General features: G+C 36.9%; 1 protein-coding gene across 3 annotated transcripts in view; it reads right to left on the bottom strand.

The window, feature by feature from the left end:
• LOC137092772 (A disintegrin and metalloproteinase with thrombospondin motifs 2-like) overlaps positions 1-26503 on the bottom strand; it is a 262031-nt gene that overhangs the window by 164579 nt on the left and 70949 nt on the right. For 2 of the 3 annotated variants that reach the window (XM_067457210.1, XM_067457211.1), the window contains exons 1-2: positions 23437-23741; positions 21342-21733 (exon numbers count right to left, since the gene is read on the bottom strand). In XM_067457210.1, the coding sequence (XP_067313311.1) occupies positions 21342-21733; positions 23437-23521 (477 nt within the window). In that variant the 5' untranslated portion in view covers positions 23522-23741. Of the gene's footprint in view, positions 1-21341; positions 21734-23436; positions 23742-26503 lie in introns of those variants that run through there. The other variant, XM_067457208.1, reaches the window with a different exon arrangement.

The raw sequence follows: 26503 nt of genomic DNA, 5'->3' as shown, positions 1-26503 counted from the left end.
CAATTTGAAACTATGTAAAACAATAACAATAATCTTAATATCATAAAACTATGATAATCTAAATAAAGACTTAAACGAAAAATGTTTTCAATATTAACACAAATTTATCAATTTTAACACAAATTAAAGCTGAAGGCAGCAACAAAAGGGCCCTTGCACCCGGGGCCACTGTCACCGGGTAGCTTCAGGAAAACGTGAAACGTGTAGTTTGGAGCAGATCAGACATTGTATGTCTGACTTGCAATAGCTTCCGGTTTCACGCAAAACATTAGAATTTGTCAGGCTGCCACTGACACACCCTTCAGCGAAAACTCAAGATCTTCACGATTTAACATCACCAAAGCCTTAAGATTAGACTGTGCAAATATGATGTTGATCTGATTAAATTTCTAGGAGTTAAAGGTGCCATGAATTGGCTTTTTATTTTTTTATACTGTTGTCTGAGGTCAACTAATGATGTTTGTGTAGTTTTTACATTCAAAAACATCATAACTAATAAGTAATAGGCTATTTTCTACACTGGATTTGAGGCTGTCTTCTGAACGCTGGGTTTTGATGGGCGTGCCGCACTGGAGACTTGGAAATAACACCCACAGCTAGGATTGGATAAGATTTGCATATTTATTGAGTTTCAGCTTTGCTGTCATATCTATGCCTCTGTCAGTTCACATGTTTTGAAAGCGGAAACTGCAAAGATTCTCTCGACCACAGGGCTTGTAAATGTCTTTACCAAGCAAACACAATGATTTATTTCTCATTCACCCGATTGACTGGAATATTATTTCTGTATTATATGGCCCGCAGGATCGGTCACTATAAGCGCGAACCGCATGCGCGCACACGCAAGAAAAAATTTCTGCCGACGGGCGTACGTTTTGGTAGGCCAACTGGAAAACACACAGCCCCCGGATTACTATTACTACATATAAAAAAGACGTTTTACTAACATAAGTTTGTTGCACCACTCCAGTCGGATCCAATATAGAAGGCACAACATTGTGTCTGCAAATCCAGCACTTGAGACTTGTTTACAAACAATTCCGCAGTGAAATGAAGCAAACACATATATACGGTCTTCCCCACGTGAGCTGGAACTTCATTAAAAATAAATGTTCTTCCACAATATCTTGCTATCTTCTTCCACATTGTTATTGCTGCTGGATAGTGATCTGAATGAAAACTGTGTAGGTGGAGCTATCAAGCCATTTTGCCACACCTAATTCTAAAACCTAGCCTGGATGCCAGCCAAACTCAGCCCCACCCACAGCATTTGAGCTCAGGCAGTTCGGTCTGGACTTGATCCATAAAGGAGTAATTATGCCCGAACAATCTCCAGAAAAAATGGAGATTATGGTTATTTTGGCAAGGTTACCTGCTAAGATTTGCATTCCTGGGTCTATACATAACTGAGGTCGCTTCATCCGGCGGACATAAAAAACAACCTGCACACAGTGCAGTTGAGTTCTGTTGACATTTGACAAACTAACATTATGCGTCGCTCTGATTGGTTGTAGGTCTATCCAATTGAGGTCTTTCCTGATTCGGTTCAAAAACGCCCCATAATCACAGCCGAATTGAGCAGTATCAGACTCATATTCTGACTAGAATTGACTATAAAATGTCAGGCTATCTAAAACCCATATCAGGTGTAAATTTTCACCACTTCTGATGCATGTGCAAACATTCATGAGTTTTCAAGCACATTTAGGCCCTCAAAAGGCAATTCATTTTGGAGAAGAATGATATATTGAGCAATTACACAATTGGTGCTCAGGCCCAACACAATATATATTTTTTTTAAGTTCAAAAACTGTCAAAGGTGGACAACCGTTTCAGCTAAGCGTATACATTAACCAAAAAATTTGATTGAATTATGAGTGTGTATATGTATATATATATATATATATATATATATATATATATATATATATATATATATATATATATATATATATATATATATATAATTTCTATGAATATGAGTGTATATAGTGTACTGTATACTGAATATGTCACATATCATTTGTTGTGTTGGGGTTTACAATTAAAAAATACAATTAATATTCAGTAATATTCAGATTTAACCACATGACACTTTTGGATGTAGAAAAAATGTAACAGACATTGAGCTAAATAATGAAACTACTGTACTCAAGAACAGTAATAATAGATGAATTAAAATTATGTTATTTTCCTGTTTATTAACATGGACCTATTTTTAAAACAATCTGTATTGTATAGCATGCTATTTAAATAACAAATCATGAAAAATATCCTAAGGTAAATATCCTGTGTAAGAAAAATAAATATGTCCATGGGGTCAAAAGTGCCCATAGTTGAAGAAACACCCATAATAAATGGTCTCCTGTAATTTCACAGGAAGGTAACATTACAGCGGCAACAGCTTGTGACTCAGCTGGATTTTTGACCTCTTTGCTCATGCACTGCGTTCCAAGTTTCTCAGATCATTCCCATTCCAGCATGGCGAGTTCCAAATACAGCCTGAATTCACAGTCTAAACGGCATTCCCATGACAAGACATCTCACCATGTTTTAAAACAGCTCAAATTAATGCTGGCCAAGCAAAACAGATGACCCACAACTCACTGGTGCTCTGGCTTAAAGGTTAAGTGCTTTATTTGGAGGATAAGGGCTAATTTGTTGCAATCCCTTATAGAATACAGCTTTATGTGGAGTAGCTTTGATCTTATTACGCTTATTAGGACAGTAGTGCTGTAAATCTATCTGTTAAATGCCGCTTACAAGCTGTGCATATGCCATTCGCCTCACCCCAGGCACAAATTACACAGCGGCTGTATGAATCCAACACCTCCTCACCCTATCAAATTCATTTAAAACAGACTGTGCTGTAACAATTTACTAAACTTATTTCCGACAAATATGCAGTTCTTCCCATTGGCGGCACATTAGAGCCTCAGATGGCCAGAGAAACTGAGTCTTAAGGCGGGGATGGATAGACGCGATCACAGAATGACTTGAGACGGCATCAGTCATCTGATGTTACAGCCTACAGCCCGAGCCCCCGAGCGGGGAGGAGGTGGGGATACCAGAGGGGTGAGTGAACAAGAAACAGGCTGAGAATATAATATTGAGGAAAGAAAAAGCTTTTCCTTGGGAATCGGGGTGAATGCAGGCAACGTGCTATCACACATGAGGAAAAAGACAATCAGAAAGGTCATGTCACATCCCATTTCTATCAAAGACTCAAGCCTAGGTCTCCAAGACACAGCCAGACCACACATGGGTAACAAAGTGCTGTGTCCTCATAGCACCTGTATGAAATTAGCTTACATAAAACAGGTCAAAATCATGCTTTGAGTCCTTAAAGGGACAGTTAACCCAAAAATCATTTCTTGTTCTGTGGAACATGAAATATAATATTCTGAAGAACAGTTTTTGTACTGTTAATACATTTCCATTAGTACATTTCCAAGTAATTTTTATGATTAATTAGCACACCTGACTAAAATGGCACACGTATGTGTCCTTGCAGTGTCTGTAGCTTTTGGCTTGCTTTGTTGGCATTTAAAACACACTAATATTATCTAATATAATAATATTTGACTGCACTGACTATCGGATGAGAACAAAACTTGAATTTACTTGAACTTAAATATGAACTTTTTTTTTTTAGAGCTGCTTTACAGTAATAAGAATGTTCGTCTTAAATTAGAATACATTTTTAATGAAGTTTGCATCATTGATTCTTAATTTTCCGTTTATTAATTTGAAGCTTTTTTAAAAGCTTCTTTGTCACGATAACAAATTTTGCTGGACGATAAATTGGCCAAGAAATTATTGCGATAAATGATAATATTGTCGTTCTGAGACCATTTTCATCTAAAATAATGATAATGGCATTATAATGCAGGCACACCTTTTCAAATATTAATTAACTTTTATCTAAAGACTATTTAACACTGAAAAGGGAAGCAAAAACAAAAAGGGAAAAAAGCAATGGACTCTCAGTATGTTTACAAAAAAATGCACTTGAATAAATAAATAAAAAAACAATAAATAAAATGGATAAAAAACTGCAAGGGATGATTGTGTTTTAGGTGCATATTAGGGGCAGCACGGTTCACAAAACCCGTGGTTCAGATCGTATCACAGTTTTAGGGTCACTGTTTTTAGTTCTGTATGGTTCTTGTTGTTGTTTTCTTTTAATCGTTACCGCTCCAGAAATTTACTTCAGCATATGATATATAGCTTAATTTAGTATACAGTATTTAAAAAAAAAATGTAATATCATGTAATCATGCACAAAATGAACTTGACCATCTCTGAGGAAAGTTAGGTGAGATTTTGATACAGCAAGAGAGAAGACATTGATGACATGCTTTTCATTTATTTGGCAAAAAAAGAAGATTGTGTGTTGCTATCTCTACAGGAACTTATGTGCCTGTTTAGCACACAAAGATTGAACTGAAGAATTAACTTGCATTTATCAAACTGCCAACATCAGTATAGCTTTAAGCCTTGTTTATACTTGACGTGTCGTATCTGTGAATATTTCAAGATTCAGAAGGGTGCTCATGAGCTCTCCCTATATGGCCGACAACCTATGTGGCATTACTTCAAAGCGTGGAGTTGGAGGCATGAACTGGAAAGATATTTAGAAAGCCCTATCACCACTCTGCCCTTAAACAAGGCACATATCCTCGTATTGCTCTGTGGTTGCTGGGCCTGTTTTGTATCTTCTAGCTTTTTATTCTGTTACCTGCTTCTATATCAAGCACCAAATAAAACATAGTGGTGAAGTAGAAAGCATGAGAGTGACGATTACAGACAAGTGAAGCCATCTTTTTAGCAGATAGATTGTGAAAAAATAGCACAGGAATATGAGAGGCAACAGATCTCACCACAGCAGGAACCCATGGAGTGAGATTCTTCACTCACAGTGAAAGAGGAACATAAAGCATCATGCATGATGATTAGCACGTAACCAGAGCAAAAGAGCATGGAAGAGCCACACAGTCTTAAATAGTCATGTTTTAATGTGGAGAGGCTTTGTTTTTATTGGAGAAAATCCAATAATATGTTGTGCATGCTTGTCTCTAGCAGACCCTAGGTGACAAACTAGCTTATTCATCAATACTTTCTTTCTGCAATTAGCTTCTCTATAAATAAAAAAGCCACTGCCGGTAGATGTTGTAACTCCACCATCTGAATGCAATAGGCATCTACCTCCATTGGCCATTCATGTTATACATCACAGCTCATTTGCCTTTTTAATGGATGAGAATGCTAATTGATATTTATCAATATAGGTATCACAGACTTCGCTGAGCTAAAACAAACACTAAACTAGTACTAATCCTCATGAGCTAGCTTGGACAGCCATGCAAATTCAAGCTAAAGTCATTTTTGCAGCAAGGAAGTGCTTTCATTACACTAGAATTCAATTCATTGCTTTGAAAAACTCTGCTTGGAGACTCATGGGAGGATCTGAACTGGAAATGAACTAAGGCATAAGAAATTGGCTGAGTAAGATTAAACCAGTCTCTAATGCTTCTGTAAATAATTGTTTGAAGCACAGCATGTTACAGGAATTATGACTTAAAATATTTTAGTTGGTTGCCTTTGGCAGATTGGAAAAATTTGGCTCGCATCAAAAGCATGGGCATGTTTTTGGGACAAAGCTATTTATCTCTACTTTTGGGCAAGTTAAGATAGATAGATAGATAGATAGATAGATAGATAGATAGATAGATAGATAGATAGATAGATAGATAGATAGATAGATAGATAGATAGATAGATAGATAGATAGATAGATAGATAGATAGATAGATAGATAGATAGATAGATAAATAGATAGATAGATAGATAGATAGATAGATAGATAGATAGATAGATAGATAGATAGATAGATAGATAGATAGATAGATAGATAGATAGATAGATAGATAGATAGATAGATAGATAGATAGATAGATAGATAGATAGATTAATATGAGAGTCAAGTGTAAATATAAAACGCTTCAATCATAATCTACACCAAAACAACACTGTTTTGTGCTGCATCAATTACAAAAACAAATAAAACATATCAGCATCTGGAAGCCTGAAGGTGTGAAGTGATATTGTCCCGTTTTGCTGCTTATGGAACTGCACCAACCGCACCTCCCGAAAGATAAATGTAGGGAGGGAGATGGAGAGAGACAGAGTGGGAGACTTTCAGGGAGGCTTCTGGTACTAAATGTTCTGTTCTGAGCATCAAGGCCCATGGATATTGGGTGAGACACAATGGTTGACCATTATGAACCAGAAAGGGCTAAATCAGGTCAAATGCCTCAAAACAACAGTGTGATATTGCTTTATTATAATGAAAGAATATGTTAGCCTCTAAAGCTGAAGCTGAACAACTTGAGAACTCAGATAACTAGTAAACTTTATATTTTAACGTTATAATACCCAATGCAACCTAGTGCAAAAGCACTGAGTTTTTCTTTTTTTCTTTTCCTTGTAATTCGAACAATTTCAGTTCTATGTCTGTAGGCTTTGATGAAGAATTTATAACAAACACATCGTTTATACTATAGTACACTACATTCTTACAAATAAAGGTTCTAGTAAAACTTTAGTAACACTGTTTATGTGCACTTATAAAGTACATATTAATCTCTTATTCTACATGACCATATTCTACATCCCTACCAAATATCTAATCTTAAAGGGCTACTTCAGCGATTAGCATATGGTTTTGTATCAGTAGAAACCCTGGAGTATATTCAAATGATTGTGCGTCTTTACTCATGTGGAATTTCCTCATGTACTACTAAAGGGAAATCCCTCGTCTTTTTTTTTTTCGTTCAGTGCACAAACTGTGAAATGGCTGCTGAATTGCAGTCAGTAGGAATTGGTAATTATAGATTATGAGAAACATTCCTGCACCCGCGCTGAGCCACTGACTGGCTGATAAAAGCCTCTTGATTGAGTAATTGTGTGTTTGAGAGCCACATCGCAGGGCGGAGTCTGTAATCATAGCGTAATCTCTTGTTCGTTCATGCCCAGCACCAGCCAATTCAAACAAATTCGAACAAAAGGGGTCAATAACAGCTGCTCTGCAGAAAATTGATATAATGATTATACTCAGAAATAAATGGCACTTGAGCTCCGCTAGCTCAGCTCACCATCACGATTATATCCATGGTGACACTAGCGCTTTTTGCTCAAGAAATTAAGTCTCTCAGCCTACAGTATTTTCAGACTAAACCACCTGTATCATTACCGGATCATCAACTCCTAAAATGACCAACTGTCTCTGCTGAGTTGCTAAAAGTGTTATTTGATGACTCTTATGAGACTTGAAATGGTTCACGCTTGGAGCAGACCCCCCTTACACTGAAATTAGCTAGGTGAGATCAAGAAATGCTTGAGAACTTTAAACCAACTGCAAGTAAAAGTGAGGCAAACAGAACAGATGTTCCACAAGATGTAAGGCAAATGTAGTGCTAATGTTCCTCTTGGAACCCTCTCTATTCATCACCTCATCAAAATTAGATATGCTGTGTTAAAGAAACAATTTGCTCTTCCAACAGGTACAAAGGTGTCTAAGGGAGTTTCATGTGATAAATGCAAATACCTATATCTAAACGGGAGTTCATAAATTAACTTGAAGATCTTTATTTTGAATAAAAGGTTGGCTATAAGAAAATTGAGGTAGCAAACAGGATTTGGACAAAGGGTCTGATTGATGGTATGAGTGCGCTGCTGGATGCAGATTCGCCCCAAGAGCAGAGAAGAGGCAAGAGTATAATTGTGTCGGGCAGTGAAGTGTGTGAAAGGATTAGGCCTTGGCCACTCTTCAGCACACACATATAAAAGACTTTCCCCCCGGGAGAAGTGCGCTGGCCTGCTTGTGTACTGAAACCAATGTGCCGACAGCACCATTTATCTTCGATACGGCTCTCCTCCCCTGCCTGTTTGCTATCTCAGCCTTGGCCTTGTCTTTCACCAACTATGGCGTGTCCTCTCCGATCCTGCTCAGCTGCTCAACATGGTCTCTGTCTTCATTAGTCTGGCAATATTAAGAGCGCAAGCTTCCCTCGGTATGTGTGCTGGTGTCTTTTACCTGTCTGTTTCCACTTTCATATCTATGTTTGGTTCTCTGAACGCTGTCCATGAAAGTTTAGCTGTGTGTTTAGTTGTGGTTAAAAGATGCCAACTGGCTCACCACCAAGACTATGGACAAAATAAATAGAAAGAAATGAATATCAAACGAACAATTCTGCCAGAAATTAAATTACTGTCATCATTTACTAACATTTACATGTTGTTATAAACCTGTATGGCTTTATTTCTTCGGTGAAATTGACAATTCAATCTTCAACCAAATCATGACCGCAGCTGTTAAGTTTGAAAAATACCCTAAAAAACACCAAAAAAGCCATAAAATAGTTCATATAACTTGTGTGCTATAGGTTATTTTATGTCTTAAGTCATAAGATGTTTACTCTGACTGGGATCGCAAAAGCTTGATTACTGAAGAAATCTGTACAATTGTCAAACTAATCATTCCGTCTCAATTGTGAACCAGATCAAATGATTCATTAAAAATGACTGATTAAAAAGAATGATTTCTTCACTGATTCAGTTCAGCTAGATCAACTCAGTATCAGTAAATGAAGGTGCAGTCACAATAGCGATATTTCAGCAAAATACACTGCTCAAACAGAAGACAATTACAAACCAAGCAGCTTTCTGTTTCAATTTACAAGATCAACTTTAAGGGTGTCATGAACTGGCTTTTTTTTATTATTATTATACTGTTGTCTGAGGTAAATTTATGATATTTGCGTGGTTTTTACATTAAAAAACATTACTAATAAGTAATAGACTATTTTCTACACTGTTTTGAGACTCTCTCCAAAACACTGGGTTTTGATGGGCATGCCGCACGGAAGACTTGTTATCAAACAAACACAATGTAATCTCTCATCCACCCGTGGATGAGAGATTAGATGATTAGATGAGAGATTTTTTATTTTTTTATTACTTGGCCTATCTGATCAGTGGATAAGCACGAACAGCACACACACACACACACGCTTCAAACACAACGGAGATCAAGGAATGAACGTTAACGCACTATTGCCTGCCGACGTGCTTACGTTTTGGTAGCCCGTCTGGAAAACACATAGCCCCGGGATATTGGGCTTCGCAAGCCCTGGGAGTCTGATCACAAATCGCAATGAACTAACAAATAAGGGATTCTCCAGCCTGTGACACCCTGCATCCCAATTCACATACTATCCATACTAAATAGTATTCGAAATAAGAATTAGTATATCCCAAATCGTAGTATGCTGAAAAGAGTATTCCAAATATACCCGGATGGTCTACTATTTCCAGTCAGAATTCGAAGTGCAGATCGATGCGCACTCTAATGGCTGATGTTGGCAAGGGAGACGAGGATTTGATTAGAACTACGAACGCAGATAAAAAAGTGTTAACAAAAACTATGACTTTATTCAGCATTGTCTTCTCTTCCGCGTTTGTTTTCAAACCTTAAATAAAGATTCAAACGGTAATGAATCAGCATATTGATTCATGATTCGGATTGCCAATGTCATGTGATTGCAGCAGTTTGACACGCAATTCGAATCATGAATCAATGATTTATTACCGTTTGTATCTTTATTTGAGGTTTGAATACAAACGCGGAAGAGAAGACAATGCTGAATAAAGTCATAGATTTTGTTATTTTTGGATCAAAATGTATTTTCGATGCTTCAAGAGATTCTAATTAACTAACTTAAGTCACATATGGACTACTTTGATGATGTTTTATCTTTCTGGACATGAACAGTATAGTGTGCATACACTTGGATACGCTCTCGGACTAAATATAAAATATCTTAAACTGTGTTCCGAAAATGAACAGAGGTCTTATGGGTGTGGAACGACATTAGGGTGAGTCATTAATGACATCAATTTCATTTTTGGGTAAACTAACCCTTTAAAAGACCCACACATGGCAGATCAACGTGGTACTACATTTCTCTCCGATACGGTAGGAAATTAAACTTAATGTGAAGGATTTTAACTGTGATAAACCTGAAGATTGACAGGGAGGTTTAAACGGTGATTGGATGCACGTAACTAAGCAACAAAGTCCGTTAAAGATGACAAAGTGGTATGTCCCGAAGCTTGCATACATTTCTGCCACACACTCAAGGGTATGTTATTTACTTAACAAAAAGAGTACATACTTTTAGGACGTAGTATAAGTAGGCGAATTGGGACGCCGCAACAGCGTGCTGGTATGCTCTATTAGACGCATCATGTATACAGAATCAATATGATCTGTAAAAATGCAATAGCTACTATCGCATATAAATAACATGTTTTACTCACATAACTGTGCTGCACCATTTCTGTCGTATCAAGATAGAAGGAACAGCATTGTGTTTTGATCTCAATTTATCTGCAAATCCAGTGTCGACCAGGACTTGTTTACAAACGATTATCTTGCTATCTTCTGCGTGTTTATTCCTCGGTAACATGATCAGTTTAGCTCCACGAGTCGGTGGGCGGAGCTACAGAAGCAGCATACACATAGAGGTGGCATTTCACCCTTCTAATACGTCATTAATTTGAGAGCCTCATTTTCTGTTAGTTAGTTACAAACTAGCTAGTAGTTACTAAGCCTCTAGTGTGGACTTTACGTTCAAATTTAAGAAAGAACTTACGAATGACTGGTGCAACCCTACCCAGATTCTTATTCAAATGACTAGATTGTGCCTGCAAAATATTGTGGAGCAACAGTTCAGTTCAATTCAAATGTATTTATATAACACATTTAAAACACAGTAGACCAATGTGCTTAACAGTGTCAGGATACATAAACAAATAAAAAACTAAAAAACACAATAGAAAATGTCACAATGTCAAAATGTGTAGGTCACAGTGTCAATGTGACAGCAGTAAATGGCCACACCTTAAAAACAAACATTTACATTTACATTTACATTTAATCATTTAGCAGACGCTTTTATCCAAAGCGACTTACAAAAAAGGGTAGAGCAATAGAAGCAACGAAACAAACAAGGCCAACAACCTGTAAGAGCTGGTTTCACCAGCTCTTACAATTTCAATTTGTCTAAAACATTTCAATCGGTTGCTCACCCAAAGCTATCAATGACTTCAGAGGAGCTTCTAATTCTTCATAAATTCTCCTTTTGTGGAACGACTTGAGTATGAGTAAACAATGACAGAAGTTTAACTTTGGGGTGAACTTTAGGGGTTTTTCCTCCAAGGAGGTAAGGGAGGCAAGTGCCTCCTCAAAAAATGGATGAGAAAATAATCAATATAGCAAAAATCAAACAATGCAAATATTACAAAATAACACTGTCCAACAGGAGTAAGAGTCTCTCTTGCCTCCTCTGAGTCCACTGAATGTAAACAGGCCCCCTAAAGCCTGCGGTGTGAATTGAGAATGAATAGGGAACAGTCACGTGAGAGGAGGCAATGCCGCCATCGCACTTTTTGTGCAAATTAGCCAGAATCAGTCAGAATGAACAACATTATGGAAAGACTAATTAAAGTAAATAAACAACTCACCCACTTAGATATCACTGCTTTATATCATGTCAAAATGAAACTTGAAACGGCCTAAAAACATAATGACATGATGATCTGAAAAAAGATGACCATTAAAAAGAAGAGCTAAACATCAGTTCACAAATACAATATATTGTAAAAATAGTTACTGCCTTTAGTTATTATTTCGGGATAGATGCTTAAAAAAGAAAAGAAAAAGAAATACAATTCTATTTTGTGAACTATGTAATTAATGTTCTCCTTATTAAAACCAAGTATAATCTCATCAGTTTAGTTTTTTATTGAAATGTCTATTGTGTGTATTATTAGCGTTTATTTAGTGTAACAGGGACATGAATTTATGTGTGATTTATGGGGGGGGGGGGGGGGACTGAGCACTTGCCTCCTCAAAATCAGAATAGCACCCCATTATCTAGTGTGAGAACAAACTTAATTTAAATTCAAATTTGAAATGTTTTAATTAACTTTATTTTTCTTACTTGTAAAAATAATAAAAGACTACTCCCTCGAGTCTCTGTAAGTGCTAGCGTAACCTGCAATAAAAAAAACACAATAAAACAGATGTATGCGCAGTCAACATATTGCTATTATTAGAGGATATCTTGGCCTTAGTCATTTTATTACAAAACCGAACAAGTACAAAATTGGCCTCTCAGCTCATAAGAGTCTTGTCATGACTAATCTAAAACTAAGCCCTAAAAGTACTACACATTCACCTTGAAATACCTTCTGCAAAGAAATCATAACCTCCCAAAAGACAGATGTCTTCACATACACCTTACACAATGATAAACATCTGTTAATAAATCGTACAAAGAATCCTCAGCTCTGTCTTACTAAACCGTACCTCAGATTACTGCACCTGACCTCTAACACAAACCTCCGATTTGCAGATAAAAAGACTGTTTTAGAGAAAACATAATACCATATAAGTTATTGTTAGGATTTCTCTTTAGTCTGCAAATGAAATAATGAGTTTCTGTGAGATTCTTGAACAACAAGTGGTTACTGCTAACAATGTCCACCTAATTCCATCTGGTTGATTTACCTCTCCAGTCTCTTTAAAGGCAGAGTAGTGGATCTGCTCCAGAAATGCTTTTATTATGCAGGTTGACTCTCTTCACATTCTGATAGCAATCACAAAAGTGAAGTGATCTAAATTTATTTAAATGCAAATACCATATATAATAATCTGTGGAAGGCAAAATTATAAAAGGCAAACTACACCTACAGGTTTTAATTAAAAAATGCATAGAAAAACAAGCTCACAGGAAAAAGCTTACATTGACTACAACATAATCAGTTATTAATAATGTGTTGTTCTCTTGTTTTTGCATGTATTCATTAATTTATTTGTATAACAGCCTGGCCAAAAATGATGTCCGTACAATTTGGCAAAGTTACCACAATTCTTTCCCCCAAATTGAGCACCCATCTCAAATTGACAACAAGCTTCTGGTATAAATCAGGGGATGCTTAGAGGCTCTCCTAATCTGTCACTCTGAATGTCCTGACTCTGAGAGATTCAAAATACTGCTGTTAGCATGGACACTATTCATTCCGCAGCATAATCACGTACAAACAAACCTGGGTCTGAAATAACAAGAACTGTGAAGCTATACGGTTGTATTTATTCTCTCTGTTGAGGAGTATCACCCTCAGAGGAAATGGAGTTACTGAAGCTGTTCTATATGCAAGATGCCCACGGCTGTTGCCCTGGATGACCCTGAGTGTTTGAAGCTGAAGGACAGCGTAGAGACTGGGTTTAATCCTGTGGGCACCATGCCCACTGGAGCGTGCATTCACATGCATACACACACACAAACTGACACAGGTGTGGACATACCTGCTCACAAGCACACAAACACAGGGCATGTCATGACTGCATATCGGCATACAGGTTATGATTTAAAGGGGTCATATATAATGCCATTTTTTACCTGGTCAAAAAAAAGACAACAGTTGAGGGTATACTTTGGAAAATAAATGCCAACGGGAGTCTCTGAGGACACATCTGTGCAACCGTATCAATTTGAACCAGATTCAGACCCAGAACAAGATGACGGCCCCAACCAGTGTACTCAGTTCGTAATAACACAATAACTATAACGTGTTCTTCATTTTAAACATGGGATTATGAAATTATATTGAGAACGTCATGAATAGAAAGCATGCCGTAATTTAACTTACCCTGTAAACTTTAGCCGCATTCATCGTGAAGCGCGCAAGCATTTCAAACTACACTCACTTCTTCTGGAGGTGCAGCAGGAACACAAATAGTTGGTAGGGCTTACCGATCGTTTTTTTCAGGAGTAGCTTCTTAGAAAAACCTACGGTAACACTTTATTTCGATAGTCTACTTTAGACATTCTACTAACTATAAGTAACTTTGCAACTACATGTCAACTAACTGTCATTAGAGTACTTGTAGACTGTCTGATTAATATTTACTAAAACTTTATTTTGTCGGTCCCCCAACAGACATTCTACTGACTATAAGCAACTTGGCAACTACAGTTCAACTTATTCTACTACCCCGAATCCTAACACCTAACCTTAACCTACCAGTCTACTGACAGTCAACTAATAATCTAATGAGAGTTAGCTAACATGTCGTTGCAAAGTTACTTATAGTTAGTAGAATGTTTAAAGTGGACTATCGAAATAAAGTGTAACCAAACCGGCCTTATACTGATCCTCGTTTATAACGCAGTCTGGTGAGAAATGCTTCGCACAAACATGAAAGCATTGACGTTGATCTGGGGAATATTCCCATCGAAAAAAAAACTCAGCCACTGTGTCTTCAGCGGTTCGGACTTAGGAACATCAAAATGACTGCTGCGTTAATTTTTACATCCAAGAACAGAACACTACAATCGCTTATACGCCATTCTGCTCCAGCATATCAACAATGGCGGACTGTGATGAGCTCGCTCAGGGCGGGACTGTGTTGAAATGCGTCAGTTAGCATTGTGACGTCACACAGTCAGATGGCTCGATTTGAGACAGGAAAACATACAAGGAGATAATAGAAGAAAAAAAAAACACTGGATGGATTTTTATCATTATAGGATGGTTGTGTACAGGCACTGCCAACATACATTTCCATTCAATCAACTTGTAAAAGTGCATGTACCATTGTTTGACCCCTTTAAAGTCCTCACGAAATCAAAATCGATCTTATTTACTTTGTTGGCACATATTACAGGTCTGTGGGTGAAGAATTAATCTGTGCAAGTTAAAACACAGGAAAAAAACAGTTTGCCGTGGTAATCTTTAATCAAAATCTGAAAAGTTACTTCCGGTCTGGAAACGGCATTCCTTCTCAGATTATGTCAGTTTAACGGCTTGTGGTTTAAAGTAACCACTCCCCTCTACCGTTCATCTGCTATGAGCGCAAGATGGAGAGGATGAGCGCTGAAGTAAAATCCTGCCCTATATTCAATATTCAGTTTCACTTGGAAATGCGTCACATAACTGAAAAAAACTCACTCGCTACTGTTCGCTACGGTTCACTGGTACTTTAAAGGTGCCCTAGAATGATTCAAAACAATATTTTAAATTGTTTTCTGATATCCAAATAGAGGGTATGTGGCTTATTTAAGGTCAAAAATTGTCCGGATATGGTTTTACAGGTCAATTTACAACCCTATTGTCCCTAGGATGTAATGCTCTGTTTTTGCCTTATTTGGAAGGTTTGTGAATATTAATGCAGAGTTCTGCTCTGATTGGCTGTTTCACTGCACAGCTCAATGACAGCTAACACATCTATACCATTCGTCATGGCAATGATTTGACAATGATAGCTTCTAAACTTTGATTCACGAACAGAACTGGGTAGCGCGTAAATATGTTGTTTGTACAGTAATGTTACAGTTTGACAGTAGAGTACTGATTTTAAAAAAAAAGTTGATTTATTTAGCCAAACAAAGTAATTTAGAAGCCACTCAAAGTCAGTGTCATGTTAACTACTCATCCGCTGCAAAATAATACTTCAATAATAATACTTCAGTTCTCAAAAATGTATATTTATTTAACAACTAGACTAGGCTATAACTAGGCTTGACTAGAAGCCTTGTCAAATGACTATTGTTTCAACTTAGATGGTGACATTAGCTACAATGATCGAGTGAACGATCTGTAAGAAACTAAACAGTATAGTAAACATAGTTAGCTTCTGAGTTATGTGTTGATGATGAAATTTAGGCTAATTTAGATTTCAATCCGTTAAAAGGGATCGACATAAGTATCTACTGTTGTATTTTATGACAACACTGGCAGGAATAATAATATTAACCTTTGTCATTTGACAAACTGTTGAGTGAGCTACTTGGAGTTTCCAATTGTTACTTTACTAGCATCTTGCGTTGGATCTAGACAGCACAGGGGTTATTACCGTTAATTTTGTCTTACTAAGAAACTTTCAATTTAATCAGAAATGGGTTTGACAGTCAAGAAGTGGGTAAAATCACTACTAACTGCTTGCAGGAATATGGTTGAAATTGTCCCTTTCTTCAGTTTTAGACACTGAGCGAATCCTGCTTGATATTGTCCAATACGCAGATGATTTGGCTGCGTATTTCCGCCTGACAATGAACATTGGCTGGCATGCAAATGTTGGGGGCGTACATATTAAAGATCCCAGCGATTGCGTCACAGGTGGCGTTATGTTGAAAATCGCTTGTTTTTCGTGGTGTTTTTCACAAACAAGATTTGCATATGAAGGAGGAGGCAATGGTGTTTGAGACTTACTGTATGTGATGTCCATGTACTGAACTCTTGCTATTTAACTATGGCAAGGTTAATTCAATTTTTCATTCTAGAGCACCTTTAATAAGCACATGGAACATGGCATTTGTGCTAAAACAAGCTATTCCACACACAATCATACAAATGAAAACATGCCTGTACTGTACACACACTGACTGGTACACTATATTCTTCAAAGTTTTAACTAACTCAAACTGCTTTGAAATCGTGTTTTGTCTGATCAAAAATATTTATTTTTGTCCACTACCCATGTGAAACAAGTGTACTTAAGTGTACTTTTTTTAAGAAAAAGAGTTATAAAAGGTTTGAAATTAACACCCGCTAAATGTAGGTAAAAATGTCAAATCACTTATCAATTTGGCAGCTTATGTTTACTCACTTTGATGGGGAAGTCTGTCTCTGTGCAGATTAAGCCCAAATACTCCATCCGTGAGTCATCATGATACAGCGTATTGTGCCGAATTTGTGCATATCTGGCTTACTTGAACGCACGGCACTACACAACAAATAACGCGAGTGAGGTGAGAACATATTTTGTTTCGCATGTTGTGTGATGTTCTTCTTTGTACTGCATTGATCTGTCCACCTAAAATACATTTTTGGTGATGAGGAAGATAGAGGATGGGAGGAAACGGCTTTGTTTGAAAAATAATTTGATGAATGAAATTCTAATTTTATAATAAATAAATATACAGTATATAGGTCTTTATAAACTGTGATGTAATTAATCTGGTTTATTTCTCTCTTTTTTCGGCTTGTATAAGTTCTGAATTGCCGGTAACTTAATTTAGTAGCCATTAAAAAAAGTTAATTTCAAACCCTTGTTATAAATATAATACAGTGTATACTTTTAATGCACTTGAAATACATTTTAAATTTACTGTTGGATATATTTTAGCACAAATGTAATTTATACTGCATTTAAAATGCATTTCAGTCAAATTAACTGTCAACTAGCTATCAAAACAATCTAATGCATATTTATTGTATCCTCAATGTACTTATGCTTCAGTCTACATATTTCTACTAGGGCTAGGTTATTATCGCGTTAACGCATTAATTAATTAACGCCGACAATTATTTTATCACGCATTAACGTAGTTATTTATTATTACCGGTATATTGAAAGGCCGTTGCTCACTGCCTCTGAATACACATACAGACAAACCATTGGTCACAGGAGAATACAGGGCTGTCTGTAGCCTAAGCCAAGGGCTTGACATTCTTTGTCTGGGATAAATGGGACAAATAAAATTAAAAAATAAACAGAAATGTGAGGATGATTCAGATTTTTTTTTTTATTATTATTATATTCAATGTAAACAGCGATTGATGAGTGTATCCCTGCCTCTGGTACGTTAACAAGTCGCATTGAGGCTCTTTGTGAGAGACATTCGTGGAGAAATCAAAACAATTGAGCAGCAATATAAACTCACAGAAAAAACATACTAGGGAAAACTGAGCTTTTTGTAGTTGTTGATATTTATGATTTATGATATTGTTAATAACACAAGTCGACTTTGCAATCGTGAATTGTGTAGCATGAATGGTGTAGCCTAGTTCAATTAACAAGTAGCCTAATTAATATTAAGTTACTCACAATTTAGATCGAAACAACCTTTTTTGTTCCATTTCACCCATGATTTCACCGACAAAAATATTTCCAAAAGAAAGCAACACTCAGCGCAGTGTTTTGTTACTAAATGATTCAGCGTTTTGAATGAATCATTTGAATAAACGACTCAATGACTCACTTATGAAGACGATCACTTGCTGCCCCCTATTGGCGGTTATGTTTAAAAGTATGATTGCATGTTTTATTTAGAACATCAATCTTATAACATTATTTATTGCAGCTGTATTTTTTTGCAGTTTAAATTATTTAATTTGATTGGTAACAGCCTATAGTGTTTTTAATATTATAACTGAATTTATTAATCAAATGTAAGAATTTAACATGAAGGATAATGCATACATTTAATAAGATTTTAAAAAATGGCCTTTATAAAATGAAATAACGCCCTGGGGTGAATATCACAAATATGCAGATTTAAGTCGGCCTATGTAAAAGCTGACAGAACACTGATGAGAATATTACTACAGAATCAATAGATGTATACCACCAATTTAATTTAATTTGATTAAATTAATGTTTAAGTTGATATTTACAAGAAATATTGTAACTGTTACTAACATTTAACTGCTGTAAAAAGCACCTTATTTGTTTAAAGTGTTTGCAAACCATATGTCATTGTTCATTTAGCAGGACTTTTGTATTCATTATTGAATTTTGCGCATACTGCAATTAATCACAGAAAATCATGTTTTTTATCGTTGCCCAGCACTAATTTCTACATATTTCTACATACCGTTTAATGTCTAATTAATACATCAGTTTAATTAGAGTACATTTGTTGTCTCAAAACAATGTATTTAAGCATGGTCGCGAAGCATCAAGTACGGTACAGTACTGTTTGTTATGGAAAAATCATTGTTGGGTGTAAAGCAAGTTTCCATGAAAAAGTAAAGGAAAGGATTACGCTTAATTTTTCTGTCCTTTAATTTAATGACAGCTACTGATGTAATTGCATTAAATACTCTATAGACTATAGAACAATTCTGTACACAACAATAGTTGATTTAACATCAACATTGAATATCTAATGTTAAAATGAATGCTTTTAAATGTAACCATCACCCTTTAAATGCTTTGGTCAGTTCAATAATAATTTGATTATTTTATATTATTTATTTGAAATAAATAAATATCTATATTTGTATTGTTCAATTGGTCAAGGTTGATAGGTAATAGTAATATCTAATTAAATAGTATTTAGAAAGAGAAAGTAATACAGTAATCTAATCTAAACACAGTTAAAGATTCATATATTAGATTCACTAATTAGTAGCTATTAATTTATTAATTTATTTGATTTGATTAGATTTTTTAGAACTTATATGTCGCGGAGGTATATTTCTTAAGTATTTTTAAAAAAAGTTACACTGCAGATACATATTTGTAAATAAATCAAATTAAATACAAAATTCTAATAATAAAATATTGTTTAATAAGTTAAAAGTTTAATAAGCGTGCATATATAACATGAAAGTCTACAGTATTCTCTTACGTTATAGGTCAGGTTTTAAATACTTTTTAATGTCAATTATATTAACTGAAAAAAAGTGTACAATCAATAAACTTAAATGCACTTTTTCACAAGGGCAATAATGACTGCACTGGAACTCTGTAGTTAATGTCTACATAATTTATTCAACCTTAGTTTAATCTGCGAGTAAAGTTTATTCACATGCTTATTTTGTGTATCTCTTTCTAGCTGTTTAAAGATGTGTTAGCCACAGGGGGCGTATGGATCTCATGATCCCAGACAGACTCTCTAAGCTTCTCATCTGGGCCCGTTTAGAATTATAGTTTTATTTGAGTAAAGAAAAACACCTCCAGTAATTAACAAGAAACCTCTGCTCCAATCCTCACATCTGTCTCTAACCTAAACACAGATTTCAATGCACACAACATGACACAAAGCTCACTCTACCACTGAACTATTTATTTGCCTTGCCTAGCTTTTATTAGAAATATCCCAGTATACTCACAGAATCTGTGACTACTGAATGCATGGATGTAGGTAGGAATGTTAAAAACACATGGCCATGGACAAAAACTTAGGCTACAAAATTAAGGACCTTAATGGGATCACCTCATTATAGGTTTACATCCGCATTCCTGGTTGTCTCCCTTTAAAGGGTTAGTTTACCCCACCCCCCCACCCCCAAAAAAATCTGTCATTAATTACTCACCCTCATGTCGTTCCAAACCCATAAGACCTTTGTTAATCTTTAGAGCACAAATTAAGATATTTTAAATTAAATCCAAGAGCTCTCTAACCCCTCCATTGACTGCTATCTAATTACCACATTCAATGTCCAGAAAGCTAGTAAAATTCTTGATAAAATAGTCCCTGTGACTACAGTGGTTCATCCTTAATTTTATGAAGCGACGAGAACACATTTCGTCCACAAATAAACAAACAAAAATAATGACTTTATTCAACAATATCTTCACACCTGTGTCAGCCTACGCTGTTGACGTAGTAACATCAAGTGCTTCCAAGTTACGTCAGGGCTACGCCAGCACGCCGGCTTACCATTACGTGTGATGCTGACGCAGGAGCTGACCAATGTAAACAGCGTAGGAGACTAACACACAAGCAAAGAAAATGTTGGATTTTTGTATGTTTTTTTGCACACAAAATGTACTCTTGTCGCTTGATAAAATTAAGGTTAAATCATTGGAGTCACGTGGACAATTTTAACTGTTTTTATTACCTTTCTTGACCTTGAAAGTGTTAATTAAATAGCTGTCAACGAAGAGGTCAGAGAGCTTGCGGATTTCATCAAAAAAAGCTTAATTTGTGTCGTGGAGGGTCTTACAGGTTGGGAACGAAATGAGGGTAATTCATTTTTATGTGAACTATCCCTTTAACACATGCCCTAATTTTGCAGTTAGATGCGTTCCTGGGTCATCATATTTTGTTGATCCTGGAACAACATTCCTGTCTGAAAATATTGTCCTAACCATATAGCTACCCCTAAACCTAACCTTACCCTAAATCAGAGAGAAAGGATAGGTGAATAATACTTATGTAGAAGCATCTAACCCTGGTTGTAAGCCTGAACTTGACCGTAAACTTTGACCGTCCCTCAAATCTGGTTGACTGGAAAGTTGTTCCAGGATCAACAAAGATGCACCCTTAACATCCCCCCTGGTTTTCGGATACAATAAAAAACTTGACATAACTTGAAATGGAAAAAAACTACAAGTATATGCATGTAATAACCCCCAAAAAATCATTGACTGAAAATAGGAAGGATACATTTTAATGATTTTAAAAGATTAGCTTCATGAAGGGATTGTATAAATTAACTGGACACAACACACAAATGAAGGCCAGTCTGGCCACTCACCAGGCCGTCGCAGTTGCTAATAGCTACTGAGGCTCCTTGTATGTCCGTAATGTCACCCACATACATGCAGTCACTCTTCAAAGGCTCGGAGTGCATGCCGCCAGATTCCTGCCACTCCATCTTGGCTCCGGGAGCCACCAGGCGTGTGTTGCGGCGCAGACGCAGGTGAAACTCCCGGCCGAAGACGGTGACATTGTAGTAGAGCTGCTCGAGCGTGTCTCCTCCGGACTCATGGTGGGCGTGGTCGGTCGATGCCGCCTCTCTTCTCCAGCGCCTACGGAACTGCCCATCTGCTGGACCAACCGATACCGCATGGGACAGGAAGCGGCCTTCTGCATCAGTAAGAACAGGCTTCACCAGTCCATAGTCCCCCAGAACATGCTGCAGGGAATCTGCGTTACACACAAAGATAGTCAGTCAGCACACATTGGCTGTAGTGCATCTATAATGACTGTCCCCATCCTGGCAACTTTCATGTAATGGTTTGCAGAAACAATGCTTCGTTTCACAAAACAAATTCAATTTAGATTTATTTATGTTGACACTTGAAATGCACATTCTTTCCCAAGTTAATGCACATGAGAAGCAGTGGGTCAGAAGGGTCCAGCTGAAGAAACACATTAACACTTGCTTGACACTATCATTTTCATATTTAACAATGCCTTTTTGTGCACAGACTGTGACAGACTGTGTTTTGTTATTCTGTGTTTGTAATATCTGTATATGCCATATTGTTTTAATGACTGCTGGATGCCTCGTAAACGTATTTACAATACTGAAATATACCAAGAAGAAATACAAAAACAGACTCACATAAGGGGGGGAAAGAGCAGTCATCCTAAATGAGTATCACAAAACCTAGTGAGCACACTTCCCAGACAACCTTTTGGGCATCACAGGTGCATTCCATGTCAGCTCAGGTCACTATCAGCTCAGCTGATTCCAAACAAACCTGTGATACCCAAAAAAGCTGCATTTGTCTTATGATGCCCAAAAACATTCCATGCACCTAACATGCTCACAAATACACTGACAATACTAAAATGATGTACATAAGTATGACACTCAAAAGTGTCACAAGCACCTATGATACCCAATAATCCTTGCACCTTAATTTTGTGTGGTGCACAAAAAGTATGCCCACACCATTTATACCTAACATTATGCTAAAAAAAACACTTCACTTATGATGTTCAAAACACCGATGATGCCCAATAACAATTTATGTAACTGATGCAAAAAATGCTGTACACACCTATGACACCCAAAAGTGCCACATACACCTATATTACCACCGCACGTACAAAAATCAAAAATGCTTTATTTACCTGTTTCACAAATCTATGATGCCTAAAAATGCTGTCTATAGGTAGGTCACTCACTAGGTTGAGAGACAGCCTATCAGTTTAAAGTGATGCTGAGCTCTGTATGTGCATGTCTGAATAGACTACTTACTCGAGCATATTTATTACAAACATTAATTTAACAATAACCATTACAAGTTACCAACAAAGCGAAAGTTGCAGCATAAAAACGTTCTGGTCTTTCTTTTCCAAAACCAAAAGTTGCATTTCAAAACTGTAGGTGTTGTTGTTGTTGTTGTTGTTTGTAAGTTTCTATAAGCGAAACACATGTTATGTTTAAACGCTCTCAGAGGAGGAGAACAGAAATGGGACATTTTTTTATTTTTATTATTTATTTGAAATCAATATCCTGCAATGCTTCCGCTCTCAGACAGATCAATATCGCCAGAGCGTCCGTCAAAAATCGCAAACGCGAGGGGGGAAAAACACCCAAACATTTCCACTACACCGCGAGAGCTGCGCTGAGAATTAATTTCAGCAGCATGTGAAACAAACACACAACAAACAGTAACGGCACAGCACACGAGAATGCCGCGGCTGTTTAGATTTCCTAAAGCTCCAGAGAATAATTAACAAGATCAGAAATAGCCCGTGCCACAAGTTTCTCACACACGGGGATGGAGACAGTGCGCAAACATCCAGGTCTGATGCGCACTGGGGTGGTACCGGGCAGGACATCTTGCGATGGGATGGAACTGGAAGTGTAAATAGGTAAAGGCAGCCGCACATACCTATGCTACTGGAGATATAAAGGCCGTTCGTCTGCAGAAAGATCGGCAGTGTGATTAGGATAGTAAATCCGGCCGCGAAATCCATGGCAGCTCCGAACTGCGCAGGTGAGGGAGACGGACTTTGGGATCCAGCGTGTTAAAGTTCCCTGCGCGACCAGCAACCGCCACGCCAGCAACAGCCGCCCGCAACTTACTGCAAAGTGCACTAGGAGAGAGCGCGTGCCTCTCTCTCTCTCTCTCTCTCTCTCTCTCTCTCTCTCTCTCTCTCTCTCTCTCTCTCTCTCTCTCTCTCTCTCTCTCACACACACACACACACACACACACACACACCCTCTCCCTCCTCGTCGACTCGTACTAGGTTTCTCTGTCAACACCTGAAAGCGCGCACGAGCTCTACAGTGTAGACACAGAGGGATGCGGAATAATTTAAGAAAGCGCGATATAATGATATATCGCATTCTTACGGAATGTAAATAAACTTTTAAGGACTTCAAACTTCACGCGTGAGTCACTGCTGATTTTTTTAAATGTTGCTGCTCAAGTCTGAAACTTTTACAAATGTATTGTGTGAAATTGTGTTCTTCATGACCTGCTCAAACTTTTTGCAGCGCCTCATCACATTCAATGCACAGCATCGTCAGCTAGAGCAATAGCGCCCCCTTGAACACACACACAGAGAGAGAGAGAGAGAGAGAGAGAGAGAGAGAGAGAGAGAGAGAGAGAGAGAGAGAGAGAGAGAGAGAGAGAGAGAGAATTGAATTTTAAATACTCTTTATTACAGCCTTTACACAGACACATTTTACAAAATCAACTCAGAGACAAAATAAATAAATAAACTATGATCAATGTGTGAGGGCCCCCATTCAAAAATAAAAATAAAAAATATCAAAGGCATCTGTCTTTTATAAACATTCCATTAAAATATATTATATTATAAATCTAAATGAGTTGGTTACGTTATTATGTATTTCTTGCTTATTTATTTGATTTTAATACAAATTTTATTTATTTATATTAATATTTTAATTTTTATCTAATGTATTTAATAGATTAATAACTAATTTTTTTATTTTTATTTTTTATTCTAACTTATTGCTTTACCATTTTTTCCACGGACCCCCTGTCCCTCTCTTGCAGGACTTAATGTAACCTTAATGTTACTATATATATATATATATATATATATATATATATATATATATATATATATATATATATATATATATATATATATAAAGCTTCTATCAAACGGTTGTATCAAATCTATGTGGGAGGAATTGCTCACCTGTGATATCTGTGACGCATCTGTGTAATGGTACAAAGCATTATATTAATTATAATAATAATAATAATAATAATAATAATAATAATAATAATAATAATAATAATAATTAACTGAAATCAAATATATGTTTGTACATGTAAAACAAAAATATTAAATTAATACATATAATAACAGTGCATCAAAATGCTTGAGATTAACACAAATACCTAATCTAATCAGGCAATCACGTGACAGCAACTCAATGCTGAGCATCAGAATGGGGAAGAAAGGTGATTTAAGCAACTTAACGTGGAATAGTTGTTGGTGGCAGACAGCCTGGTCTGAGTATTTCAGAAACTGCTGATCTACTGGCATCTCTGGGGTTTAGAGAGAATGGTCCGAAAAAGAGAAAATATCCAGTGAGCGGCAGTTCTGTAAGCAAAAATGCCTTGATGAGACCAAAGGAGAATGGCCAGACTGGTTTGAGCTGATAGAAAGGGAGCAGTAACTTAAATAACCACTTGTCACAACCAAAGCATGCAGAAGAGCATCTCTGAACACACAACATCGAACCTTGAAGTAGATGGGCTACAGCAGCAGAACACACCAGGTGTCACTCCTGTCAGCTAAGAACAAAAAGCTCAGACTACAGTGTGCACAGGCTCACCAAAATTGCACAAAAGATTTAAAAATAATAATAATTTGTAACCTGGTCTAATGAGTTTTGATTTCTGTTAAACAATTCAGATCGTAGGGTCAGAACAATATGAAAGCATGTATTCAGCCTGTCTTGTATCAACAGTGGTAGTGAAATGGTGTGAGGATAATTTCTCGGCACATTTTGGGCCACTTACCAACTGACCTATTGATAAGCTCCTCCCCTTGAACACAGATGAGCCAATGGCAGTTAAGGATCAGTTGCACAGGAGACCAAAACAATTTATTTTCATTTTAGTTAATCTGTGGTACGCAGCAGGTTCATATGGTGTATTAATCCAATGTGTGTTGCAAGGGTGGCTCTGTGGGAGCACCCTAAATGTTGTTGTACTGCCACAGAGCAATGACAATAAAGGCTACTCTACTCTACTCTCTACTCTGATGTGGCCGCGGTAACCTGTTTCCTAGGATTCAACACCAATCCCAATGAAGACGAAGACATTAATTTTCTGCTTACAAATAAAGTTCTGTAAAACTTTACATCCAAATTAATTTTGTTACCCACCATATTTAAAAACTTTTAGTCCCTCCTGAACGCTCCTCGATGTGGTGGTCCTTCTGTGTCCAAAATGTATACAAAACATCTTGGGACAAGGTTTTCACATTGTAAGACAGTTAGCAACTCTGTTTGTTTGTCCGAGTTAGCAACAGTAACCAGGTGGGGGCTTACCGATAGGTCAATTAAGCATTGTTTAAACACCACAGCCTACCCAAAGTATTGTTACCGACCAACCTTTTATGACCGTAGTGTCTCCGAGCCCTGTACATTGTTTGGTTCTGGTTGTAGAGCCTCCGCAGCAGGGCAACTGTGAGACAGCATATAGTGGTGGGACAAAACATCACTGTTCCATTCTGATAAAAACTAAATCATTTACGAATGATTCCTTTCTACAAAATAACTTTTTGTAAATAATATAATCACAGATCATAACCTTGATGTGCTGTATACAGTAATTCTGTATACAGAAACCTGGTTAAAACCCGATGATTAAATTACTTTAATTGAGTCCACCCCCCAAGATTACTGCGATAAACATGAGCCTCGCCTTTAAGGCAAAGTGTTGCTGTTATTTATAATAATATTAT

This window comes from Pseudorasbora parva, chromosome 11 (genome assembly GCF_024679245.1).
Source record: "Pseudorasbora parva isolate DD20220531a chromosome 11, ASM2467924v1, whole genome shotgun sequence".
Classification (NCBI taxonomy): Eukaryota; Metazoa; Chordata; class Actinopteri; order Cypriniformes; family Gobionidae; genus Pseudorasbora; species Pseudorasbora parva.
Note: the sequence above shows the minus strand (reverse complement) of the source record. Positions and strands in the feature narration are given on the sequence as shown.